This window comes from Hemitrygon akajei, chromosome 6 (assembly GCF_048418815.1).
Source record: "Hemitrygon akajei chromosome 6, sHemAka1.3, whole genome shotgun sequence".
NCBI classification, from domain to species: Eukaryota; Metazoa; Chordata; class Chondrichthyes; order Myliobatiformes; family Dasyatidae; genus Hemitrygon; species Hemitrygon akajei.
The window spans coordinates 114,861,788-114,886,793 of NC_133129.1; the positions used below are offsets into that span (position 1 = coordinate 114,861,788).

The 25,006-nt window shown below is 42.2% G+C and overlaps 1 protein-coding gene across 1 annotated transcript in view; it reads right to left on the bottom strand.

Moving 5' to 3' along the window:
- The window catches only part of LOC140729838 (mucin-6-like), a 65,607-nt gene that overhangs the window by 33,294 nt on the left and 7,307 nt on the right, over window positions 1-25,006 (bottom strand). Inside the window, exons 4-8 of the mRNA XM_073050051.1 lie at window positions 10,259-10,466; window positions 9,381-9,503; window positions 3,232-3,352; window positions 2,044-2,182; window positions 777-881 (exon numbers count right to left, since the gene is read on the bottom strand). Coding sequence (XP_072906152.1) covers window positions 777-881; window positions 2,044-2,182; window positions 3,232-3,352; window positions 9,381-9,503; window positions 10,259-10,466 — 696 coding nt within the window. The remainder of the gene's footprint in view (window positions 1-776; window positions 882-2,043; window positions 2,183-3,231; window positions 3,353-9,380; window positions 9,504-10,258; window positions 10,467-25,006) is intronic.

The following is a 25,006-nucleotide window of genomic DNA, read 5'->3' on the forward strand; positions in this document are numbered from 1 at the left end:
CTCCACTCGGGGAGCCAGAAGAGCCTACTCTCTGCTCTATCTTGATAAAAAAAATTTTAGAATGGCCAACGAAAGTAATCCCATCTACTTACACAATCTCCATATCCTCCATTTTCCTCACATTCATGTGCCTATCTGAATGTCTCTAATATATCTGCCTCTACCACAGGCATCCACTATTCTGTGTCAAAAAACTTGTCCCTCACATCCTATTTGAAATTACCCTCTCTCATCTTAAATGCATGCCCTCTGGTATTAGACATTAAAACCCTAGGAAAAATATATTACCTATCTGCCATATCTATGCCTTTCATAATCTTTATCAGGTCTCCCCTCAGTCTCCACCACTCTAGAGAATACAACCCAAGTTTGTCCAACATCTCATGCTCTCTAATCCAGGCAACATTCCCATAAATCTCTTGAGCACCCTCTTTGAGACCTCAACACCTTTCCTCTAACAGGTCACCTAACATGCATGCAATTCTCCAGATGCAGCCTAACTAGAACTTTATAAATCTGCAATGTAACTTCCTGACTTCTGAACTGAATGCCTTAACTAATGAAGGCAAGCATGCCATATGCCATCTTAACCACCCTATTAATCTGTGTAGCCATTTTCAGGTAGCAATGAAGTTGGATCCCCAGTATCTCTCTGCTCATCATCACTGTATTTAACAGTGTACTGTCTCTTTACACTTGATCTACCAAAGTGGAACACCTTCTCAATGTACTCTGTCTTTGTTTACTGACCCTACAGACCTCCCAACAACACTCACCTCACGCGTGGCATAGATGACTCTTGACAAGCGGGTTTCCGTGTATGTGTTGCCGCATTGTTCAAACACTGCCTCTATGGTTCCTTGCCTGGGCATTTTGTCACTCTGCAGAACAGAATTCTATGATTAATCACAGAGGACTGTACACACTTTACTACCCATCAGATATTTCGTCTGCTTCCACTGACCTTCATCGTATGTAAATCTCTGTTATGTGTGTTCCAGAGAGAGATAGAAATTACTGCATTATGACAGAGGGGAGAATGCATCAAGAAACTGGATAGGCCAGGAAAGACCATTAAAATGTCAAATGCTTTGGGCATTGCCTAGTGAATTCCAAGCTGGTGTTCCAACCAGTGTCTCCAGGACTCCTAGCACCCAAACCAACGTCCCCACCCTATCTCTCCTCTGAGCTAATTACACCATCAATAATTACTCAGCATCAACAAGGCACGCAAGGGAAAGTCCTCATACCAAGCTGCCAGTCTGCTTCTGGTGGTACTATATCGTCTACTGGTTTGACACATGGCAATGGGTTAATGTGTTTTTACAGACTGCAGCAAAGTGTCAGATCCACCAGGTTCTCAAACACCACAGAGGCCACAGTGTGTTAACTTACTGCAAGGAGTCTTGGCTGACCACATTACCCCGTCCAATCTGGCTTCCTGTGCCGAGAATCACACTGGAAGAAAACGTATTACATCCTACCCTAATTCCAGCCCTCACACCATCAGAATTCCCACCACTGATATTTCCTTGCCATTGAGTACTTTTCATTTACCTCCAGGATTGCATTCTGAGTCTCACTTGAGCTCCTACCCAGACTAAATCCATGTGGCTCATTTTCAAGGGCCAAGTGCCATAACTAAGGAGATGGTGCTTAGAAGCTGAAATGTCTGAAGGAAGACAAGTCACCTGGACCAGATGGATTACACCCAAGTTTCTGAAAGAGGTGGCTGAAGAGATTGTGGAAGCATTATTGATCTTTCAAGAATCACTAGATTCTGGAATGGTTTCAGAGGACTGGAAAATTGCAAATGTCACTCCACTCTTTAAGAAGGGAGGGAGGCAGAAGAAAGGAAACTATAGACCAATTAGTCTGACCTCAGTGGTTAGTAAGATGTTGAAACCCCTGATATTAACATTCAGCTTAAGAGATACTTTAAACTCCACTTCCCCTTGTGTAGATTTTCCGCCTTTGTTCAAATTATGGCTAAAGGAGGAAGCTCGCACTGAATGTAAACGTAATCAACAGGTGAGAACTTACCCCGACAAGTAAATATTGGCATTCACTATGAAATCTGTATGTTCTTTCATCAAATGTGGTTACATATGTGCCTCCTTCAATAGAACAGGTTCCAGGACATTGAATATCAGCACAATCCCACTGTGCACCAACACATATGCTGTATTAAAGGAAAGCCATAGAAAACGTCTTTAAAAGTTTGAGAAGACCATGTTAGTATTTTTCCAAGGCTGATCACTGTTAAAGCAACATAGATAAATTTGTCAATGTGAATGAAGTTGTGCCAAATCCTGAGATCAGTGTCATGCCTTTAGCCAATGATGTATAACAATTAGCAAATGCGTGTAGCTATTTGACACATTAGTGAGGCTGCACTTGGAGTATTATGTCCAGTTTTGGCCAACCTGTTGTAGGAAAGATGTTATTCAATTTGAAAGAGTGCAGAAAAGATTGACCAGAATGCTACCTGATTTGGGGAGCCTGAGTTACAAGGAGAGGTATTCCTTGGAATGCAGGAGATTGAGGGGTGACCTGCAGAGATATGTAACATCATGAGGGGCATAGGCAGGGTGAAAACACATAGGCTTTCTCCCAGAAAAGAGGTACAATAAACAAGAGGGCATAGTTTTAATATCAGAGGGAGAGATTTAAAAGGGACATTAGGGCTAGCTTTTTCATAGAGAATGATATGTATGTGGAGCAAGCGGCCAGAAATAGTGCTTGAGGTGGCATATTGGTAACATTTACAATGCAACTAGATAAGTACCTGCATAGAAACGATTTAAAAGGCTATGGGCCAAATGGACGAACTCTGAGCAATAAGTCAGCTTGGTCAGGCTGGGATGAAGGACCATTTTCCATGCTGTATCATCAATGACTGAAATGGCATGAGAATTGGTCCTTGGGGAAATGATAGCTGAATGAATGCAACTGAAATTATCAGCAGGAAATCAGTTGGATCCAATAGGAAAATTACAACATATAGATTGAAAAATACAGATAACTAAAACAAATAAAGTTAATGGCAGCAGAGCTATGAGCTATATTATTAGTATAATATACTCTACATAGATTTTCTTTCTGTACATGTATTTTACAGACAAATACAGTTAAGAGCTTGGGAATCAAAAGCATGCATTATAACTGAGATTATTCAATGATTTAAAGGCAGAGCATTTACAAAATATATACAGTAAAATTTTGATTTACCAGGAGGAACAAAACAAATCTTTTTTTTCTCCAGGAGCATAAACCTTCCCATTTTGAATACAAGGGCACTGATGTCGAGGTATGCAGATATCTTTGGAGGTAATGTAATCAAGAACAGTCCCTGAAGTAAATTAATCACATTAATTACTGAGAGCTTCACATTATATTGTGAATTTCTGTAACTGTAATAATTCTAATTAAAGATTTTCAGAACTGGATTGTCCTGTATTTTGCACAGTGTTCATGATTCAAAATTCAAGACTGTTTAATATGATTTTTATTTGCCTTTATAGAGACACAGTGCAGAACGGAGCAGACAGACCCTTCCATGCCAATGAGCTGCAGCACACTGAAACCGAGCTATTTAACAACAGGCAAATCATGACAATTTACACGAGCCAGTTAACCTGCTGAGAAGTACTTCTGTGGACTGTGGCTGGTGATTGGAGTACCCGGAGGAAATCCACACCATTCAAGGGGAGAACATACAAACTCCTTACAGACTGTGCTGGAATTAAACTCTAACTCCAGCACACCCCAAGGTAAAATTAACAGTTATGCTAACTGTTAGGCTAATTTCCAATACATAGGTGTCAAGATGAATGAAATAATTGTTACTCTGGATCCAATGCAGTGTGAAAAAGTAAAACAATAAGATAAAAAAAACATAGTAATAATAAAAAATCACAATAAATATCAATCCATCAGATAGCTTATAGACATTGATAGATTGTATATCCATAACATGACCCTAGACACAGGAGAGTCTAAGGTAACTGACAGAAAATGATAAAATGGATATGGTGGGGTGGATTGGTGAAGGTGTTGATCAGCCTTACTGCTTGGGGAACGTAACTGGTTTTGAGTCTGGTGGTCCTGGTGTGGATATTACATAGCTCCCTCCTTAATGCAAGTTGGACAATCAGTCATGGGTAATAATATTGCTAACTTCTTTCTGTATATACTGTCTGTCCCAAATGGCAGGTCAGCTGGTGCTGACGTCTTTCTGTTTATACCGTGTGTCCCAAATGGCAGATAGGCTGGTGCTGGTGGTGTGTTGGGCAGTTTTGACTACATGTTGTGGAGCCTTCCTGAGCATCACTGGATGTCCTGTGTCAATGGAAAGGTTAACTTAAAACTAGTCTCATGAGTAAGATTTAGAGATGATCCTGGACCTCTGTTTGCAGAATGCTGTCAAGATAAATGGAATGACAAATATTAATCTCCAGTCTACTCAGGAACAAAGCAGAGAACTCTCCTTAATGTATTTCTGTTCCCTTTATAATGAGCCATTGGGATCAACAGCAAGGCATCAACACAAATTCAGTGTTAGACCATAAGACATAGGAGCAGAATTAGGCTATTTGGCCCATCGAAGCTGCTCCGTTATTCAGTCATGGCTGATCCTATATTCCCCTCCTCAGCCCCATTCCATAGGCTTCTCGCTGTAACCTTTGATGCCATGTCTAATCAAGAACCTGTCAAGCTCTGCCTTAAATACAACCAATGACCTGGCCTTCACAGCTGCCTGTGGTGATAAATTCCACAAATTCACCACCCTCTGCCAAAAGAAATTTCTCCACATCTGTTTTAAATGGACACCCCTCAATCCTGAGGCTGTGCCCTCATGGAAACATCCTTTCTACATCTACTGTCTAGACCTTTCAACATTTGAAAGGTTTCAATGAGATACTCCCTCATCTTTCTAAATTCCGGTGAGTACGGACTCAGAGCCTTCAAATGTTCCTTGTGTGATAACCCTTTCATTCCTGGAATGTGAACCTCCTCTGGACCCTGTCCAATGCCAGCACACCTTTTCTTAGATGAGAAGACTAAAGCTGTTCACAATACTCAAGATGAGGCCTGACCAGCACTTACAAAGCCTCAGCATCAATTCCCCACCCTTTAAGAAGGGTGGGAGGCAGCAGAACTGAAACTATAGACCTGTTAGCCTGACATCAGTGGTTGGGAAATTGTTGAAATTGATTGTTAGGGATGAGATTATGAAGTACCTAAAGCCGCATGACAAGACAGGCCAAAGCCAGCATGATTTCCTGAAAGGAAAACCCTGCCTGACTAAACTACTGCAAGTTATTGAGGAAATTACAGGCAGGCTAGACAAAGGAGATGCAGTAGACATGGTGTACTTGGATTTTCAGAAGGCCTTTCACAAGGTGTCATGCATGAGGCTGCTTAGCAAGATAAGAGCCCAATGAATTACAGGGAAGTTACCAGCATGGGTGGAGCATTGGCTGGTCAACAGAAAACAGAGAGTTGGAATAAAGGGATCCTATTCTGGCTGGCTGCCAGTTACCAGGAGAGTTCCACAGGTGTCAGTTTTAGGACCGCTGCTTTTTATGATGTATGTCAATGATTTGGACTATGGGATTAATGGATTTGTGGCTTAATTTGTCGATGATACAAAGATAGCTGGAGGAACAGGTAGTGCTGAGGAAACAGAGAGCCTGCAGAGAGACTTAGATAGTTTAGGGGAATGGGCAAAGAAGTGGCAAATGAAATACAATGTTGGAAAGTGTCTGGTCATGCATTCTGGTGGAAAAAATAAACAGGCAGATTATTATTTAGATGGGGAGAGAATTCAAAATGCAGAGAAGCAAAGGGACTTTGGACTCCTTGTGCAGGATACCCTAAAGGTTAACCTCCAGGTTGAGTCAATGGTGAAAAAGTTGAATGTGATGTTGGCATTCATTTCTAGAGGTATAGAGTACAAGACAGCGATGTGATGTTGAGGCACTCATGAGACCACACTTGAAGTAATTTGTGCAGTTTTGGGCTCCTTATTTTAGAAAGGATATACTGACATTGGAGAGGGTTCAGAGAAGATTCAAGAGAATGAATGCAGGAATGAAAGAGTTACTGTATGAGGAAATCTGGCAACTCTTGGGCTGTGTTCCCTGGAGTTCAGAAGAATCAGGGGGATCTCATAGAAACATTCTGAATGTTAAAAAGCCTGGACAGATTGGATATGGCAAAGTTATTTCTAGTGGTAGGGCAGTTTAGGACAAGAGGGCACTACTTCAGGATTGAAGGAATTCCATTTAGAAAAGAGATGCGGAGAAATTACTGTAGTCAGAGGGTGGTTAATCTGTGGAATTTGTTGCCACGAGTGGCAGTGGAGGCCAAGTCATTTGGTGTACTTAAGGCAAAGATAGATAGCTTCTTGATTAGACAGGGCATTAAAGGGTATCGGGAGAAGGCAGGGGAGTAGGGATGACTGGAAAAATTAGATCAGCCCATGATTGAATGGTGGGTCACACTTGATGTGCTGAATGGCTATTTCTGATCCTATATCTTATGGTCTTATGTTCTAGACCTCTTGAAATGAATGCTAACATGGCATTTGCCTTCCTCACCACCAATTCAACCTGCAAGTTAATCTTCAGGGTGTTCTGCATAAGGCATCACAAGTCTCTTAGCATCCCAGATTTTTGGATTTTCTCCACATTTAGAAAATAGTCTGCACATTTATATTCTACCAAAGTGCATGACCATTCATTTTCCAACATTGCATTTCATTTGCCACTTCCTTGCATATTCTCCAAATCTGTGCAGGTCCTTCTGCAGCCTTCCGGTTTCCTCAACACTTCCTTCCCCTCCACCAATCTTTGTAACATCTATGAACTTAGCAGCAAAGCCATTTATTCCGTCATCTAAATCATTGATATGCAGCATAAAAAGAAGCAGTCTCCTGTGGAACTACTACTTACTGGCAGCCAACCAGAAATGGATCCTTTAATCCCCACTCACTGCTCCTACCAATCAGCCAATGCACTAATCATGCTAGTCACTTTCCTGTAATACTATGGGCTCTTAACTTGTTAAGCAGCCTCATGCATGGCACTTTGTCAAAGGCCTTCTGAAAATCCTAATATACAACATCCTCTGCATCCCCTTTATCTAACCTACTTGTAATCTCCTCAAAGAATTCCAACAGGTTTATCAGGCAAGATGCTAATTTTGTCCTATCTCGTCCCGTGTCACCAAATACTCCATAACCTCATCCTTAACAATGGACTCTAATATTGTCCCAACCACTGAGGTCAGGCTAACTGGTCGATGATTTCCTTTCTGCTACCTCCCTCGCTTTTTAAAGAGTGCAGCGACATTTACAGTTTTCCAGTCCTCGGGAACCATGCCAGAGTCCAATGATTCTTGTAACAATATTACTAATTCCTCCACAATCTCTAACACTACCTATTTCAGAACCCTTGGGTGCAGTTCATCTAGTCCGGGTGTCTTTCAGATTGTTGAGCACCTTCTCCCTTGTAATAGTAACTGCACTCACTTCTCTTCCCTCACACTCTTCAACATCTGGCATACTGCTGGTGAAGACTGATGCAAAATATTCATTTAGTTCATTGCCTATTTTCTTGTCGCCCGTTATTATTTCTTGGGCCTCATTTTTTAGCAGCCCTATATCCACTTTCATCTCACTGTTTATATATATATATGAAATCCCTCTTTACTGAGCATCTCTGGAAATGCAGCTCCTTAGCACTTTGCCAACAGCCACTGGACTCTGCAGCAAGTAAACCGCCTCTCTCAGGCTCCATACATCTAGAGTGTATACGACTTTGGTCCTGTCAAACTTGTGAGTCTGGGATGTTTTGCCAACCCAAACCCTGGTTTGTGTGAAAGCTGTGAGATTTACTGCTCACCTGCAAGAAATAAAAGATCGTACATTGCATACAATTAATAAGAAAATTTATTTATGAATGTTAACTTAACCAAAGAGTCATTAAAGAAGTGAAAGAAAGAAAACAAAAAGGGCTCATTTCAATTAAACAGTCAAATGTGCACGTAATTTGGAGCTTATCTTGAACTTGTCAGTAACTCGCGTGTTGCACCCTTGGTCTGTGTGAATGCACACACCACCTTCTGAATGTCACTTGAAGTCCATCTCAAACAAATGGGTCTCTCACAGGAGTATTGGTTCTTCCTCCTTGAAGCCATTCATCTGCACAAAGCACCTTGTGCAACAGGGACGGCATCCTCAGACATCTTCCCTCCTGTCTTCTCCAAGCTCCCGCCAAAAACACTTATCTGCCCAGAGTTCTCTAGAACCTTCTCCCAATTCCACCATCCTGATTGACTGATACAACATTCCTTATTTGAACAACAAAGCCCCTTATCTCAGCTAAAAACTGCTCTTACAGAACTGCTAAAGTGAAATAAAGAATACATACACAACGCTGGAAGAACTCATCAGGCCAGGCAGCATCCATAAGAAAAGAGTAGCTAATGTTTCAGCCGAAACCCTTCATCAGGATCTTTCCTGATGAAAGGTCTTGGCCCGAAACATTGGCTACTCTTTTCTCACGGATGCTGCCTGACCTGCTGAGTTCTTCCAGACTTGTGTACGTATTCTTTGATCCATAGCATCTGCAGTTGTATTTTAGTGCTAAAGTGAAATACCTGCAAGAAAGCAGTAAAAATCTTAACCAGGACATTACATATACTTGAAAAAGCTTTTTCTATGCACCTTGATATTGTTTGCTAGCATGATTACATATTTCATCCTTTCCCTCCTAATGACTTATTATTTCTGTAGGTTTGTAAAAGCTTCCCAATCCTCTATCTTCCTGCTAATTTTTGTTTTGTTGTATGCCCTCTTTTTTACTTTTACATTAGCTTTGACTTATATTGTCAGTCACGGTTGTACTATCTCGTCATTTAAATATTCTTTTGTTTTTGGATTACCTCTATCCTGCACCTTCTTCATTTTTCCCAGAAACTCAACCCATTGTCTCTCTGCTGTCATCCCTGCCAGCATCTCATTCCAATTTACTTCAGCCAACTCCTCTCTCATACTGTAATTTCCTTTACCCCACTGAAATACTGCTACATCAGACTTTACTTTCTTCCTATCAGATTTCAAGTTGAACTCAATCATATTGTGATCACTGCTTCATAAGGGTTCCTTTACCTTAAAATTCCTCAACCACTGAACAACCAAACAAATCAGCATGTGCTAATTAAGTAAATAAAAGCAGGTTAAATTCTTTAAATGTATCACTTCAGTTCATGTGAAGGGCCATCTCTTTGACACTGCATAGACTGGTCAAAGGGAGCTTACCCATGTTGCCTTCCCAGGATACCATTAAATGTATTATGGAAAGTTATCTTACCTTCTGGGCAGAAGCAGCCAGGTTTGCAATAATTGTCACAGGTGAATTGTGGATTTAAGCAAGTGGATAAGCAGGGAGACCCACATTCCTGGTAAACCTGGTTCGCTGGACAGTCTGCAAGTGCTAAAAGTAAATTGTGTTTAAGTGTTAATTAATGCTGATTGTGAAATGTTCTCTCCTTTAGGTTCTCCAATAGGATTTTGTACTCCATGCTCAGATGGATATAAAAGAATAATGCACTCCCCACCCCCAAGCCAGTGGTGCAGTGTGCCTGCTCCCTTTAACTCAGGCATTATTTTAGGACACCTCAAACTGTCCCTTGGGTCTTCTGGGGCCATTCTGTTGTCTATAAACTGATGTAATAGGCTGAGTGAAAATTACTGAAACTGTTTGGAATGACTGTCTACAATCCTTATTTTTATGAGTTATAAACCAGTAGAGCACGTTAAATGAAGAGATTGCTTTGTTTTGATTAGATAAGCTAGTAATTGTTTTAATGGTCAACTCCCAAGAACTGCAGAACTGCAGGACAAAACGTGTGAGCTACTGGGGAAACCAGACCAGAGCTAGAACAAGGAGGAGTAACTAACTGGGCAAAAGGGCAAGGTTAGCGGGAGAATTACCACTGCCAGCCTGTTCTGTCACAGGGGTACAGATAGACATGACAACAGGAAGCATTTATATAATGTCACATAAAATATGAGAGATGGAGCTCTGATCCCATTTAAGAGGTGTCCAGATGATCACTGAAATTGCTTAGCCCAGAGAGCGAGGACCAAGTGCTGGGCAATGGATTTGAAATGATCTACTGGTCAGTGTTGAGCTGAATGGCCTGTTTCTAGGCTGAGTGGTTCTGTGATTCTTTGCAATGCACTTACGGCAAAATGAGCTGTTCCTCCAGTTAGTCACTGGCTGCAATGCCCTGGAACACTGGCGTGAGAACTGAGAGAGGGTGGCGCATGCACAGTTCCTGTCCTCATGCCTCATGCACTGAGACATGTCCAGTTGGCACTCCCTGATATAATCTCTCCGGTCTATCTTGCAGGATGGAGCCACGATATTCAATAGCTGGGTACAGAGGACTTCCTAAGATCAGGCAGAGATATAAATAGTTTTGTCATTTTCACTGTTATGGAACCAGGAAATTATCTAAAGCTGACCTGGGAGAAGAAACAACGCAAGGACTGAAACAAATGTTGGGACAATTAACAAACGCAAATCTTCACAGCATTAGACCATAAGACAAAGGAGCAAAATTAAGGCCAATTGACCCATCAAGTCTGCTCCAACATTCAGTCATAGCTGATCCTTTTTTCTTCCCCTCCTCAGCCCAATTCCCTTGCCTTCTCCCTGTAACCTTTGATGCCCTAGCCAATTCAGAAACTATCAATTCCCTTTTTAAATAGACCTAAAGACCTGACCTCTGCTGTTGCCTGTAGTAGCAAATTCCACAAATTCACCACAGAAATTTCTCTGCATCTCTGCCTTGAATGGACTCCCCTCAATTCTGAGGCTGTGTCCTCTTGTCCTAGACTCCCCCACCATCAGAAACATCCTTTCCACATCTATTCTGTCTAGGCCTTTCAACATTCGAAAGGTTTCAATCAGATCCCTCCTCATCCTATTAAATTCCAGTGAGTACAGACCCTGAGCCTTCAAATGTTCCTCTTACGATAACCCTTTCATTCCTGGAATCATCCTTGTGAACCTTCTCTGAACCCTCTCCAATGGTAGCACATCTTTTCTTAGATGAGGAGCCCAAAACTGTTCACATACTGAAGCCTCACCAGTGCCTTATAAAGCCTCAGCATCACATCTCTGCTCTTGTATGCTAACATTGCTAACATTGAATGCTAACATTCAATGAATATTAACATTGAATGCTAACATAAATGAATGCTAACATTGCATTCACCTTCCTCACCACCGACTCTACCTGCAATTTAACCTTTAGGGTGTTCTGCATAAGGACTCCCAAGTCTTGTATCTCAGCTTTTGGATTTTCTCCACATTTTAAATATATTATGTGTATTTGTTTCTTCTACAAAAGTGCATGACCATGCATTTTCCAACATTGTATTTCATTTGCCATTTCTTGCCCATTTTCCTAATAGTCTGTTCTCCTTCAGCCTTCCTGTTTCCTCAAGACTACTCACCCCTCCAAAAATCTTCGTATCATCTGAAAACTTGACAACAAAGTCATCTATTCCATCACCTAAATTATTGATATACCGCATGAAAAGAAGCGGTCCCAATGCCAATGCTTGCGGAACACCACTAGTCACTGGCACCCACCAGAAAAGGATCCTTCTATTCCTCACTGCCTCCTACCAATCAGCCAATGCTCTAACCATGCTAGTAACTTTCCTGTAATACCATAGGCTCTTAACTTGGTAAGCAGCCTCAAGTTTGGTACCTTTTCAAAGGCCTTCTGAAAATCCAAATATACAACATTCACTGTGTCACCTTCATCTGTTCTACCTGTAATCTTCTCAAAGAATTCCAACAGATTTGTCAGGCAAGATTTTCCCTGAAGGAAAACATGCTGATTTTGTCCTACCTTGTCCTGTGTCACCATGTACTCCATAACCTCATCCTTAACAAATGACTCTTAACATCTTCCCAACCACTGAGGTCAGGTTAACTATATCCTTTCTGCTGCCTTTCTCCTTTCTTAAAGAGTGGAGTGACATTTGTAATTTTTCAGTCGTCTGGAACCATACCAGAGTCTAATGATTCTTGAAAGATCATTATTAATGCCTCCACTATCTTGACCGCTATCTCTTTCACTAGGGTGTAGTTCATCTGGTCTGGTTGAATTAGGTCTTTCAGCTTTTTGAGCACCTTTTCCCTTGTAATGGTAACTGCACTCACTTCTCTTTCCTCACCCTTCAACATCTGGCACACTGCTAGTGTCTTCTACAGTGAAGATTGATGCCAAATACTCATTTAGTTCATCTGCCATCTCCTTGTCCCACATTATTATTTTTCTGGCCTCATTTTCTAGCAGTCCTATATCCAATCTCACTCTCTTTTATCTTTTTATATCCTTTAAAAAGCTTTTTCTATCTACCTTGATATTGTTTGAGAGCTTGCTTTCCTATTTCATGTTTTCTCTCCTCATGAATCTTCTAGTCGCTTTCTGTAGGATTTGAAATGCTTCCCAATTTTTGATCTTCCCGCTAATTGTTGCTTTGTTGTATGACCTCTGTTTTACTTTCACATTAGCTTTGACTTCCTTTGTCAGCCACGGTTGTACTGTTTTGCCATTTGAGTATTTCTTTGTTTTTAGAATACATCTATCCTGCACCTTCTCCTTTTAACCCAGAACTAAAGCCATTGTTGCTCTGCTGTCATTCCTCCCAGCATCTCATTCCAATTTACTTTGGCCAACTCCTCACTCATACCACTGTAATTTCCTTTGCTCCACTGAATTACTGCTATGGCAGACTGCTTTTTCCCTTTCAAATATCAAGTTGATCACTTCTGATGACAGTTGATCATTATGATCACTGCTTTTCCCAATCTACCTGCATATTAAAATCTCCCATAACTTTTGACATGCCTTTTCTATTTTCCATTGTTATCTGTAGTCCATATCCTAGCTACTGTTGGGAGACCCACAAAGAATTGCCATCAGAGTCCTTTTACTCTTGCAGTTTCTTAACTCAACCCACAAGGATTGAACATTTTCCAATCCTATATCATATCTTTCTAACGATGTGATGCCATTCTTTACTAACAGAGCCACACCACCCATCTGACTACCTTCCTATCCCTCCGATACAAAATGTATTGTGTAGGGACCTGACAACTCAAGTCTGCTCAGGACACAGCCTCATTTCAATAATGCAGGTAAACTGCTGAGGTCTGGAGAGCTGCTAGAGACAGTTCTTCCAGTGGAACATTGGCTAATCACTGCCCATTTGGGAAGGTTTTTCTAAGTTTTGTTGCACTCTTATTATTTTTTACATATTGGATCTCAGAAGTGGCTTTTGGCTCCTGCGTGTCATATGGAAGATGCAGAATTGTTCCATCGCAAATGAGAAAATTATTCTAAAGGGAGAATGAGGCAACCATAGCTTACAAGGGAAGGCAAAAAGACAGCATAAAACCAAAAGAGAGATCACACAATATTGAAAACAAGGATTTGGATGCTTTTTAAAAGCAACAAAACACAACTAAAGAACCTTTAAGGAGAGAAAAGATGAAATGTGTAAGTAAGCTAGCCAATAACATAAATGAGTTGGCAACATTTTTTTCAGAGAGATATATATATATATACATATAAGAAGCAAGAGTGGACATCGGCCGCTTGAACATGGGAAAGGAGAGTTATCGGATGTTATTAACTTGGATTTTCAGATGGCCTTTGACAAGGTACCACACATGAGACTGTGCTAAATGAGATAATGGTATTACAAGAAAGACACCAGCATGGATGGAGGATTGGCTGATTGGCAGGAGGCAAGGACTGAGAATACATGGGGCCTATTCTGGTTGACTGCAGTGGCTAATAGTGTTCTGCTGGGGTCAGTATTTGGACTATTTCTTTTCATGTTATATGTCAGTAATTTGGATGAAGGAATTGACAAGTTTGCCAAGTTTGTGTATGATTTGAAGTTGGGTGGAGGGGCAGGTAGTGCTGAGCAAGCAGGGGTTCTGCAGAAGGACTGAGACAGACTGGGAGAAAGGACAAAGAAGTAAATGGAATATGGTGTAGGGAAGTATATGGTCATACACTTCAGAAGAGATAATAAAGGTTTTAACTAATTTCTAAACGGGGAGTGAAATTAGAAATCAGAGGTGCAGAAGGAATTGGGAGTCCTCGTGCGGGATTCCCTAAAGGTTTGTCAGATCATATTTGCAGTAATGTGAGCAGTTTTGGGCCCATTATTAAAGCAAGCATGTGCTGCTATTGGAGAAGGTCCAAAGGTAGTTCACAAGAGTGATCCCAGGAATGAAAAGATTAATGTATGAAGAATGTGTGATGGCTCTGGGCCTTTACTCCCTGATGATTAGATAAATAAGGGAGATCTAATTGAAAGCTACTGAATTTTGAATCAGAATCAGGTTTTAATATCACCACATACGTCATGAAATTTGTTAACTTTGTGGCAAAAGTTTGGGCACCCCTGGTCAAAATTTCTGTTACTGTGAATAGCTAAGCGAGTAAAAGATGACCTGATTTTCAAAAGACACAAAATTAAAGATGACACATTTCTTTAATATTTTAAGCAAGATTACTTTTTTATTTCCATCTTTTACAGTTTCAAAATAACAAAAAAGGAAAAGGGCCTGAAGCAAAAGTTTGGGCACCCTGTGTGGCCAGTACTTAGTAACACTCCCTTTGACGAGTATCACAGCTTGTAAATGACTTCTGTAGTCAGCTAAGAGTCTTTCAATTCTTGTTTGGGGGATTTTTGCCCATTCTTCCTTGCAAAAGGCTTCTAGTTCTGTGAGGTTGTTGGGCCATCTTGCAGCACTGCTCTATCCGCAGATTTTCGATGATGTTTAGGTCGGGGGACTGTGAGGGCCATAGCAAAACCTTCAGCTTGCGCCTCTTGAGGTAGTCCATTGTGGATTTTGGGGTGTGTTTAGGATCATTATCCTGTTGTAGAAGCCATCTTCTTTTCATCTTCAGCTTTTTTACAGACAGTGTGATGTTTGCTTCCAGAATTTGCTGGTATTTAATTGAATTCATTCTTCCCTCTACCAGTGAAATGTTTCCTGTGCCACTGGTTGCAACACAAGCCCAAAGCATGATCGATCTACCCCCGTGCTTAACAGTTGGAGAGGTATTCTTTTCATGAAATTCTGCAGCCTTTTTTCTCCAAACATACCTTTGCTTATTGTGGCCAAAAAGTTCTATTTTAACTTCATCAGTCCACAGGACTTGTTTCCAAAATGCATCAGGCTTGATTAGATGTTCCTTTGCAAACTTCTGACGCTGAATTTTGTGGTGAGACACAGGAAAGGTTTTCTACTGATGGCTCTACCATGAAGGTCATATTTGTGCAGGTGTTGCTACACAGTAGAACAGTGCACCACCACTCCAGAGTCTGCTAAATCTTCCTGAAGGACTTTTGCAGTCAAACGGGGATTGTGATTTGCCTTTCTAGCAATCCTATGAGCAGTTCTTTCGGAAAGTTTAAAATAGTTAAATAAGTAGTGCAAAAAAATAGAAAGCAGTAAGGTAGTGTTCATGGGTTCGATGTCCATTCAGAAATCTGATGGCAGAGGGGAAGAAGCTCTTTGTGAATCACTGAGTGCATGCCTTCAAGCTTCAGTACCTCCTTCCTAATTTTAGCAGTGAGAAGAGGGCATGCCTGGGTGGTGGGGGTCCTTAATGATGGAACCTGTTTTTCTGAAGCACTGAATATGTCCTGAATACTATAAAGGCTAGTGCCCATGATGGCACTGACTAATTTTACAACTCTCTGCAGCATACTTCGATCCAGCGCAGTAGCAACACACTGTGCCCCAATACCAGACAGAGATTCAGCCAGTTAGAATGCTCTCTATGGTATATTTGTAGAAATTTGTGAGTGTTTTGGGTAATAAACCAAATCTCTTCAAAATCCAAATGAAATACAGCCACTGTCTCACCTTCTTTATAGATGCATCAATATGTTGAGACCAACTTAGGTTCTCAGAGATATTAACACCCAGGAATTTGAAATTACTCTTTCCACTTCTGATCCCTCTGTGAGAACTGGTGTGTGTTCCCTTGTCTTACCCTTCCTGAAGTCCACAATCAGCTCTTTGGTCTTACTGACGCTGAGTGCCAGGTTGTTGCTGCAACACCACTCCACCAACTGCTCCAATTTGCTCCCGTACACCCTCTCATTTCCATCTGAAATTCTACCAACAACGATTGTATCATCAGCAAATTTACAGATGGCATTTGAGCTGTGCCTAGCCACACAGTCATGAGTGTAGAGAAAATAGAGCAGTAGCCTAAGCACACATGCCTGAGGTGCACGCATGTTGATTGTCAACGAGGTGGAGATGCTATTTCCAATCCACATAGATTGTGGTCTTCTGGTTAGCAAGTTGAGGATCAAGTTGCAAAGGGAGGTACAGAGGCCTAGATTCTGTAACTTTTCAATAAGGGCTGTAGGAATGATGGTGTTAAATGCTGAGCTATAGTCAATAAACAGCATCCTGACATGGATATTTGCATTGTCCAGATGATCCAATGCCATGTGGAGACTTAATGAGATCTCGTCTGCGATAGACCTATTGTCGTGATAGGCAACTTGCAGCGGGCCCAGGTCCATGCTGTCCATGATTCTAGCCATGACCAACCTCCCAATGCATTTCATCACTGCAGATGTGAGTGCTATTGGGTGCTAGTCGTTAAGGCAGCTCACGCTGCTCTTATTGAGCAGTGGTATAATTGTTGCCTCTTTGAAGCAGGTGGAAACTTCCAACTGTAGCAGTGAGAGATTGAAAAAGTCTTTGAACACCCTCACCAGTTGGTTGACACAGGTTTTCAGAGTCTTACCAGGTACTCCATTGGGGCCTGCTGTCTTGTAGGGGTTCACCCTCTTGAAAGACAGCCTGACATCAGCCTCAAAGACCAAGATCACATGGCCTCTGGGTGCTGCAGGGATCCTCATAGCTGTAGTTTTATTCTCCCTTTCAAAGCGAGCAAAAAGGTGTTAAGCTCATCTACAAATGAAACATCTTTGCCATTCATGACGTTGGGTTTCACTTTGTAGGAAGTGATACCTGTAACCCCTACCAGAGTTGATGTGCATCCAAAGTTACCTCCAACCTTATTCAGAATTGTTCCTTAACTCTGGAAGTAGCCTCTGCAAGTCATACATGGTTTTCTTGTATAGACAGAGGTGATCAGGCTTGAATGCAACAGATCTAGCCCTCAGCAGACTATAAACCTCCTGGTTCATACACAGCTTTTGATTTGGGTAAGCTCTCGTAGGCAGAAACTCATCCACACAGGTTTTAATGAAGTCTGTAACAGCTGTGGCGTATTCATTCAGATTTGAAGATAAATCCCCCAAACAGAGTCCAGTCCACTGATTCAAACAGGGCGTTCCTGTGCTTCCCTTGTCCAAACCTTCTGTCTTCACAACTGGTGCTGTGGTCTTCAGTCCCTGCCAATGATCAGGGAGTAGAAGTATAGCCAGGTGATCAGACTTCCTGAAGTGAGGGAGTGGGATGGCACGGGGAGCATTCTTGATGGTGGAGTAACAGTGGTCCAGTGTATTGGTTTCTCTGGTACTACAGTGATTTGTTGGGGACAAATATTTAGAGACTTTTCAAGCTGACCTGGTTAAAAACCCACAGAATGATGGGGAAGGCAATCATGCCTGTTGATCACAATACACAGTTCGTCGAGAGCTTGCTTGGCCTGTGGCAGGATATACACTGCTACCAAAATGATCGCTCAAATCTCCTGCAGCAGGTAAAATGGACGGCACGTTATTGCGAGGTGTTCCAGGCCTGGACAGCACCACTACATTTGTACACCACGAGGAGCTGATCATGAAGCAACCTCCACCACTCCTGCCTTTGAAAGATTCCGCTGTCCTATCTTGGTGGTGTATTGTGAACCCATCAATCTGAATCGCTGCGTATGGAACAGAAGGTGTTAACTAAGATTCCATGAAACTAAAAATGCAAGTGGTCCAACTGACTCTTGGATACAGAACCCTAACTCTGAGATCTTCAATCTTTTAAGTAGCAATAAGATTTTAGGTTAAGATAGTGGATGTTTCTAATAGTGGGAAAGCAGGAGAATGGGGTTCAGAGGGAAAATAAATCAGCCATTTTCAAATGGTGGAATTGGCTTGATGGGCTGAGTGGACTCACTCTGCTTCTATGCGTTTGGGTCTTATGGATTTGGTCTTGCCAGGCAAACAGATCTGAGACCAAATTTTAGTTAGACATTATTTAAAATTGGTGTCAATACCAAACAGCAACTGCGAGTAGTTGCCTCAGTAATCATTAGTGTCGAGTGAACAGATGATATTAGAATAGTGAGCTATGGCAGCCCTTGAAGCTTTGGCTGGGGCTCAAATGCTGAATAAAGGGGAGTGTTCATTTGGTGCAGAGGGTTGCAAGTACTTGCCTTCAGTGTAGAATGGTTTGAGCAGTAATTGAATTATTCAACTATCTGCAGTGTTTTGGTGCTGAACGCAAGCTAGTATTTATGTAATTAATTAGTTGTTTGTTTGTTTCTGTACTTAATTAGAGATGTGGCATATTAACACGGCCTTCCAGCACAATAGTCCCCTCAATTACACCATTGGACCAACGAAGACCATAAGATCATACGACATAGGAGCAGAATCAGGCCATTCGCCTGTCAAGTACACTCCACCATTTCATCATGGCTGATCCCGGAACCTATTCAACCTCATACACCAGCCCTCTCGCCATATCCCGACCAATCAGGAATCTATCGACTTCCGCTTTGAATATACAGATTGGCCTCCACCACAGTCTGTGGCAGAGCATTCCACAGATTCACTACTCTCTGGCAAAAAAAAAACCTCAATCTCTGTTCTAAAAAGGTTGCCCCTAAATTTGAGGCTTGCACCCTATTTCTGGATACCCCCACCATAGGAAACATGCTCTCCACATTCACCCGATCTAGTACTTTCAATATTCAGTAGGTTTCAATGAGTCCCCCAACATTCTTCTAAATTCCAGTGAAAACAGGCCCAAAGGTGCCAAACACTGCTACCCTACTAAGCCATAGCTCTTTGGAATGTGGGAGTAAATTGGAGTAAGCAGAGGGAAACCACATGGTCATGAGGAGAATGTAGAAACACCTTACAGAATGGAATTGGGATTGCAGACAGCAATACACTAACTGCTATGCTACTGTGATGCACCATGTTCAGCAGCTTTTTCCAGTAACTGTTTGACACATCAGGAATGCACAATAGGGGATTAATGAGGGAATTGTACTGTGGGGTCTGTAGGATGGAAACACACACTGATCTATTTCTGTACTCTCGGGTCTGTAGGATAGTCACACACAGTCTTGTTACTGTACTGTGAGGTTTGTAGGATGGAAACACACAGATCTGTTTCTGCACTGTAAGGTCTGAAGGATGGACACACAGAGTCTTGCTTCTGTACTGTGTAGTCTCTTGGATGGACAGACAAATCTGATTCTGTACTGTTGGATCTGCAGGATGGACACACACAGATCTATTTCTGTACTGTGGAATCTAAGATAGACACACACATTCGTAAGAAACATAGAAAATCTACAGGCTTCCACCACCGTTGCCGGCAGCCCACTCCATGCACTCACCACTCTCTGCATAAAAAACGTACCCCTGGCATCTCCTCTGTATCTACTTCCCAGCACCTTAAACCTGTGTCCTCTTGTGGCAACTACTTCAGCCCTTGGAAAAAGCCTCTGACTAGCCACACGATCAATGCCTCTCATCATCTTGTACACCTCTATCAGGTCACCTCTCATGCTCCATCGCTTCAAGGAGAGAAGGCCGGGTTCACTCAATCTGTTTTCATAAGGCATGCTCCCCAATCCAGGCAACATCCTTGTGAATCTCCTCTGCACCTTTTCTATGGCTTCCACATCCTTCCTGTAGTGAGGCGACCAGAACTGAGCACAGTACTCCAAGTGGGGTCTGACCAGGGTCCTATATAGCTGCAACATTGCCTCTCAGCTCCTAAATTCAATTCCACTATTAATGAAGGCCAATACACTGTATGCCTTCTTAACCACAAAGACAACCTGCACAGCTGCTTTGAGCGTCATTTGGACTCCGGCCCCAAGATCCCTCTGATCCTCCACACTGCCAAGAGTCTTACCATTAATACCATATTTTGCCATCATATTTGACCTACCAAAATGAACCGCTTCACCCTTATCTGGGTTGAACTCCATCTGCCACTTCTCAGCCCAGTTTTGCATCTTATCAATGTCTCTCTGTGACCATTGACAGTCCTCCACACTATCCACAACACCTCCAACCTTTGTGTCATCAGCAAACTTACTAACCCATCCCTCCACTTCCTCATCCAGGTCATTTATAAAAATCACGAAGAGAAAGGGTCCCAGAACAGATCCCTGAGGCACACCACAGGTGACCGACCTCCATGCAGACTATGACCCGTCTACAACCACTCTTTGCCCTCTGTGGGCAAGCAGTCCTGGATCCACAAAGCAATGTCCCCTTGGATCCCATGCCTCCTTACTTTCTCAATAAGCCTGGCATGGAGTACCTTATCAAATGCCTTGCTGAAATCCATATACATTACATCTACTGCTCTTCCTTCCACAAAAGAGGTCCCAATGATCCAGAAATCTGAATCCCTGCCCCCTGCTGCAATCCCTCAGCCATGCACTTACCCTCCACCTCATTCTATTCCTATACTCACTGTCATGTGTCATAGACAATAATCCAGAGATTACTACCTTTGCGGTCCTGCTTCTCAATTTCCTTCCTAACTCCCTGTAGTCTTTTTTCAGGACTTTTGCCCTTTTCCTATCTATGTTGTTGGTACCAAAATGTACCACGACCTCTGGCTGTTCTCCCTCCCACTGCAGGATATCTTGGACGCGATTTGAAACATCCCGGACGCTGGCACCTGTGAGGCAAACTACCATATAACAATTACAGCATGGAAACAGGCCATCTCGGCCCTTCTAGTCTGTGCCAAACGCTAACTCTCACCTAGTCCCACCTACCTGTGCTCAGCCCATAACCCTCCATTCCTTTCCTGTCCAGAAAACTAAACAATTTTTTTTTAAATGACAAAATCAAACCTGCCTCTACCACTTCTACTGGAAGTTCATTCCATACAGCTACCACTCTCTGAGTAAAGAAATTCCCCCTCGTGTTACCCTTAAACTTTTACCCCCTAACTCTCAACTCATGTCTTCTTGTTTGATTCTCCCCTACTCTCAATGGAAAAAGCCTATCAACATCAACACTATCTATCCCCCTCAACCTTCTACGCGCCAAAGAATAAAGACTTAACTTGTTCAACCTTTCTCTGTAACTTAGGTGCTGAAACCCAGGTAACATTTTAGTAAACCTCCTCTGTACTCTCTCTATTTTATTGACATCTTTCCTATAATTCGGTGACCAGAACTGTACACAATACTCCAAATTTGGCCTTACCAATGCCTTGTACAATTTTAACATTACATCCCAACTCCTATACTCAATTCTCTGATTTATAAAGGCCAACATACCAAAAAGCTTTCTTCACCACCCTATCCACATGAGATTCCACCTTCAGGGAACTATGCACCATTATTCCTAGATCACTCTGTTCTACTGCATTCCTCAATGCCCTACCATTTACCATGCATGTCCTATTTTCACTATTCCTACCAAAATGTAGCACCTCACACTTATCAGCGTTAAACTCCATCTGCCATCTTTCAGCCCATTCTTCTAACTGGCCTAAATCTCTCTGCAAGCTTTGAAAACCTACTTCATTATCCACAATGCCACCTATCTTAGTATCATCTGTATACTTACTAATCCAATTTACCACCCTATCATCCAGATCATTAATGTATATCACAAACAACATTGGACCCAGTACAGATCCCCGAGGCACACCACTAGTCACTGGCCTCCAACCTGACAAACAATTAGCCACTACTACTCTCTGGCATCTCCCATCCAGCCACTGTTGAATCCATTTTACTATTTCAATATTAATACCTAATGATTGAACCTTCCTAACTAACCTTCCACGTGGAACCCTGCCAAAGGCCTTACTGAAGTCCATTTAGACAACATCCACTGCTTTGCCCTCGTCAACTTTCCTAGTAACCTCTTCAAAAATTTCAATAAGATTTGTCACACATGACCTTCCACGCACAAATCCATGTTGACTGTTCCTAATCAGACCCTGTCTATCCAGATAACTATATATACCATCTCTAAGAATACTTTCCATTAGTTTAACCACCACTGATGTCAAACTTACAGGCCTATAATTGCTAGGTTTACTCTTAGAACCCTTTCTAAACAATGGTGTAACGTTAGCAATACGCCAAACCTCCAGCACCATCCCCGTCTCTAATGACATTTGAAATATTTCTGTCAGAGCCCCTACTATTTCTACACTAGCTTCCCTCAAGGTCCTAGGGAACATCCTGTCAGGACCTGGAGATTTATCCACTTTTATATTCTTTAAAAGCGCCAGTACTTCCTCTTCTTTAATCATCATAGTTTCCATAACCACCCTACTTGTTTCCCTTACCTTACACAATTCAATATCCTTCTCCTTAGTGAATACCGAAGAAAAGAAATTGTTCACAATCTCCCCCATCTCTTTTGGCTCTGCACATAGCTGTCCACTCTGATTCTCTAAGGGACCAATTTTATCCCTCACTATCCTTTTGCTATTAATTTAACTGTAAAAACCCTTAGGATTTATTTTCACCTTACTTGCCAAAGCAACCTCATATCTTAGTTTAGCTTTTCTAATTTCTTTCTTAAGATTCTTTTTACATTCTTTATATTCCTCGAGCAACACATTTACTCCATTCTGCCTATATTTATTGTAGATCTCACTGTTTTTCCGAACCAAGTTTCCAAAATCCCTTGAAAACCATGGCTCCCTCAAACTTTTAACCTTTCCTTTCAACCTAACAGGAACATAAAGATTCTGTACCTTCAAAATTTCAACTTTAAATGACCTCCATCTCTCTATTACATCCTTCCCATAAAACAAATTATCCCAATCCATTCCTTCTAAATCCTTTCATATCTCCTCAAAAGTTAGCCTTTCTCCAATCAAAAATCTCAACCCTGGGTCCAGTCCTATCCTTCTCCATAATTATATTGAAACTAATGGCATTGTGGTCACTGGACCCAAAGTGCTCCCCAACACATACCTCCATCGCCTGACCTATCTCATTCCCTAACAGGAGATCCAACACTGCCCCTTCTCTAGATGGTACCTCTATGTATTGCTGCAAAAAACTATCCTGCACACATTTTACAAACTCCAAATCATCCAGCCCTTTTACAGAATGGGCTTCCCAGTCTATGTGTGGAAAATTAAAATCTCCCACAATCACAACCTTGAGCTTACTACAAATATCTGCTATCTCCCTGCAAATCTGCTCCTCCAATTCTCGCTCCTCATTATGCGGTCTATAATACACCCCTTTAAGTGTTACTACACCTTTCCCATTCCTCAATTTCACCCAAATAGTCTCCCTAGATGAGCCCTCTAATCTATCCTGCCAAAGCACCGCTGTAATATTTTCTCTGACAAGCAATGCAACACCTGCCCCTCTTGTCCCTCCCATTCTATCACACCTGAAGCAACAAAATCCAGGAATATTTAGTTGTCAAACACACCCCTCCTGCAACCATGTTTCACTAATAGCTACAACATCATATTTCCAGGTATCAATCCATGCTGTAAGCTCATGCACCTTTCTTAGAATGCTCTTAGCATTAAAATAGATGCATTTAAGAAACTCTCCACCTCTTAGTCTCTGTGCAAACAACTTTATTATCTTTTTCTTCCTTCTCCCCTACATCTTCAGTCTGAGCACTCCCCTTCTCAGTCACCTGCCTATCCTCCCTCACACATTGTCTACTAGCTTTCTCTATTTGTGAACTAACCTCCTCTGTCCTAGTCTCTTCAATTTGATTCCCACCCCCCTACCATTCTAGTTTAAAGTCTCGCCAGTAGCCTTCACAAATTTCCCTGCCATGATATTGGTCCCCCTAGGATTCAAGTGTAACCCATCCTTTTTGTACAGGTCACACCTGCCCCAAAAGAGGTCCCAATGATCCAGAAACTTGAATCCCTGCCCCTTGCTCCAATCCCTCAGCCACGCATTTATCCTCCACGTCATTCCATTCCTACTCTCACTGTCGCGTAGCACAGGCAGTAATCCCGAGATTACTACCTTTGCGGTCCTTCTTCTCAACTCCCTTCCTAACTCCCTATATTCTCCTTTCAGGACCTCTTCCTTTTTCCTACCTATGTCATTGGTACCTATATGTACCATGACTTCTGGCTCCTCACCCTCCCACTTCAGGATATCTTGGATGTGATCGGAAACATCCCGGACCCTAGTACCAGGGAGGCAAACAACTATCTGGGTCTCCTGATTGCATCCACAGAATCGCCTATCTGACCACCTAACTATCGAGTCCCCTATTACTACTGCCTTCCTCTTCCTTTCCCTACCCTTCTGAGCTATAGGGCCAGGCTCTATGCCAGAGGCATGGGTATTGTTGTTTGCCCCAGGTAGGCTGCCCCCCCAACAGTACCCAAACAGGAGTACTTACTGTCAAGGTGTACAGCCACTGGGGTACTCTCTAGTACCTGACTCTTCCCCTTCCTCCTCCTGACTGTGACCCACTTGTCTGTCTCTTGTGGCCCTGGTGTGACCACCTGCCTATAACTTCTTTCTATCACCTCCTCGCTCTCCCTGACCAGGCGAAGGCCATCGAGCTGCATCTCCAGTTCCCTAATGTGGTCCCTTAGGAGCTGCAGGTTGACACAGTGGGTGCAGATATGGCTGTCTGGGAGGCTGGGAGACTTCTTGTTTCTATATTGTGGGATAGACACACACCATCTTTTTTTCTGTACTGTTGGGTCTCTAGCAAGGACACACACAGCCT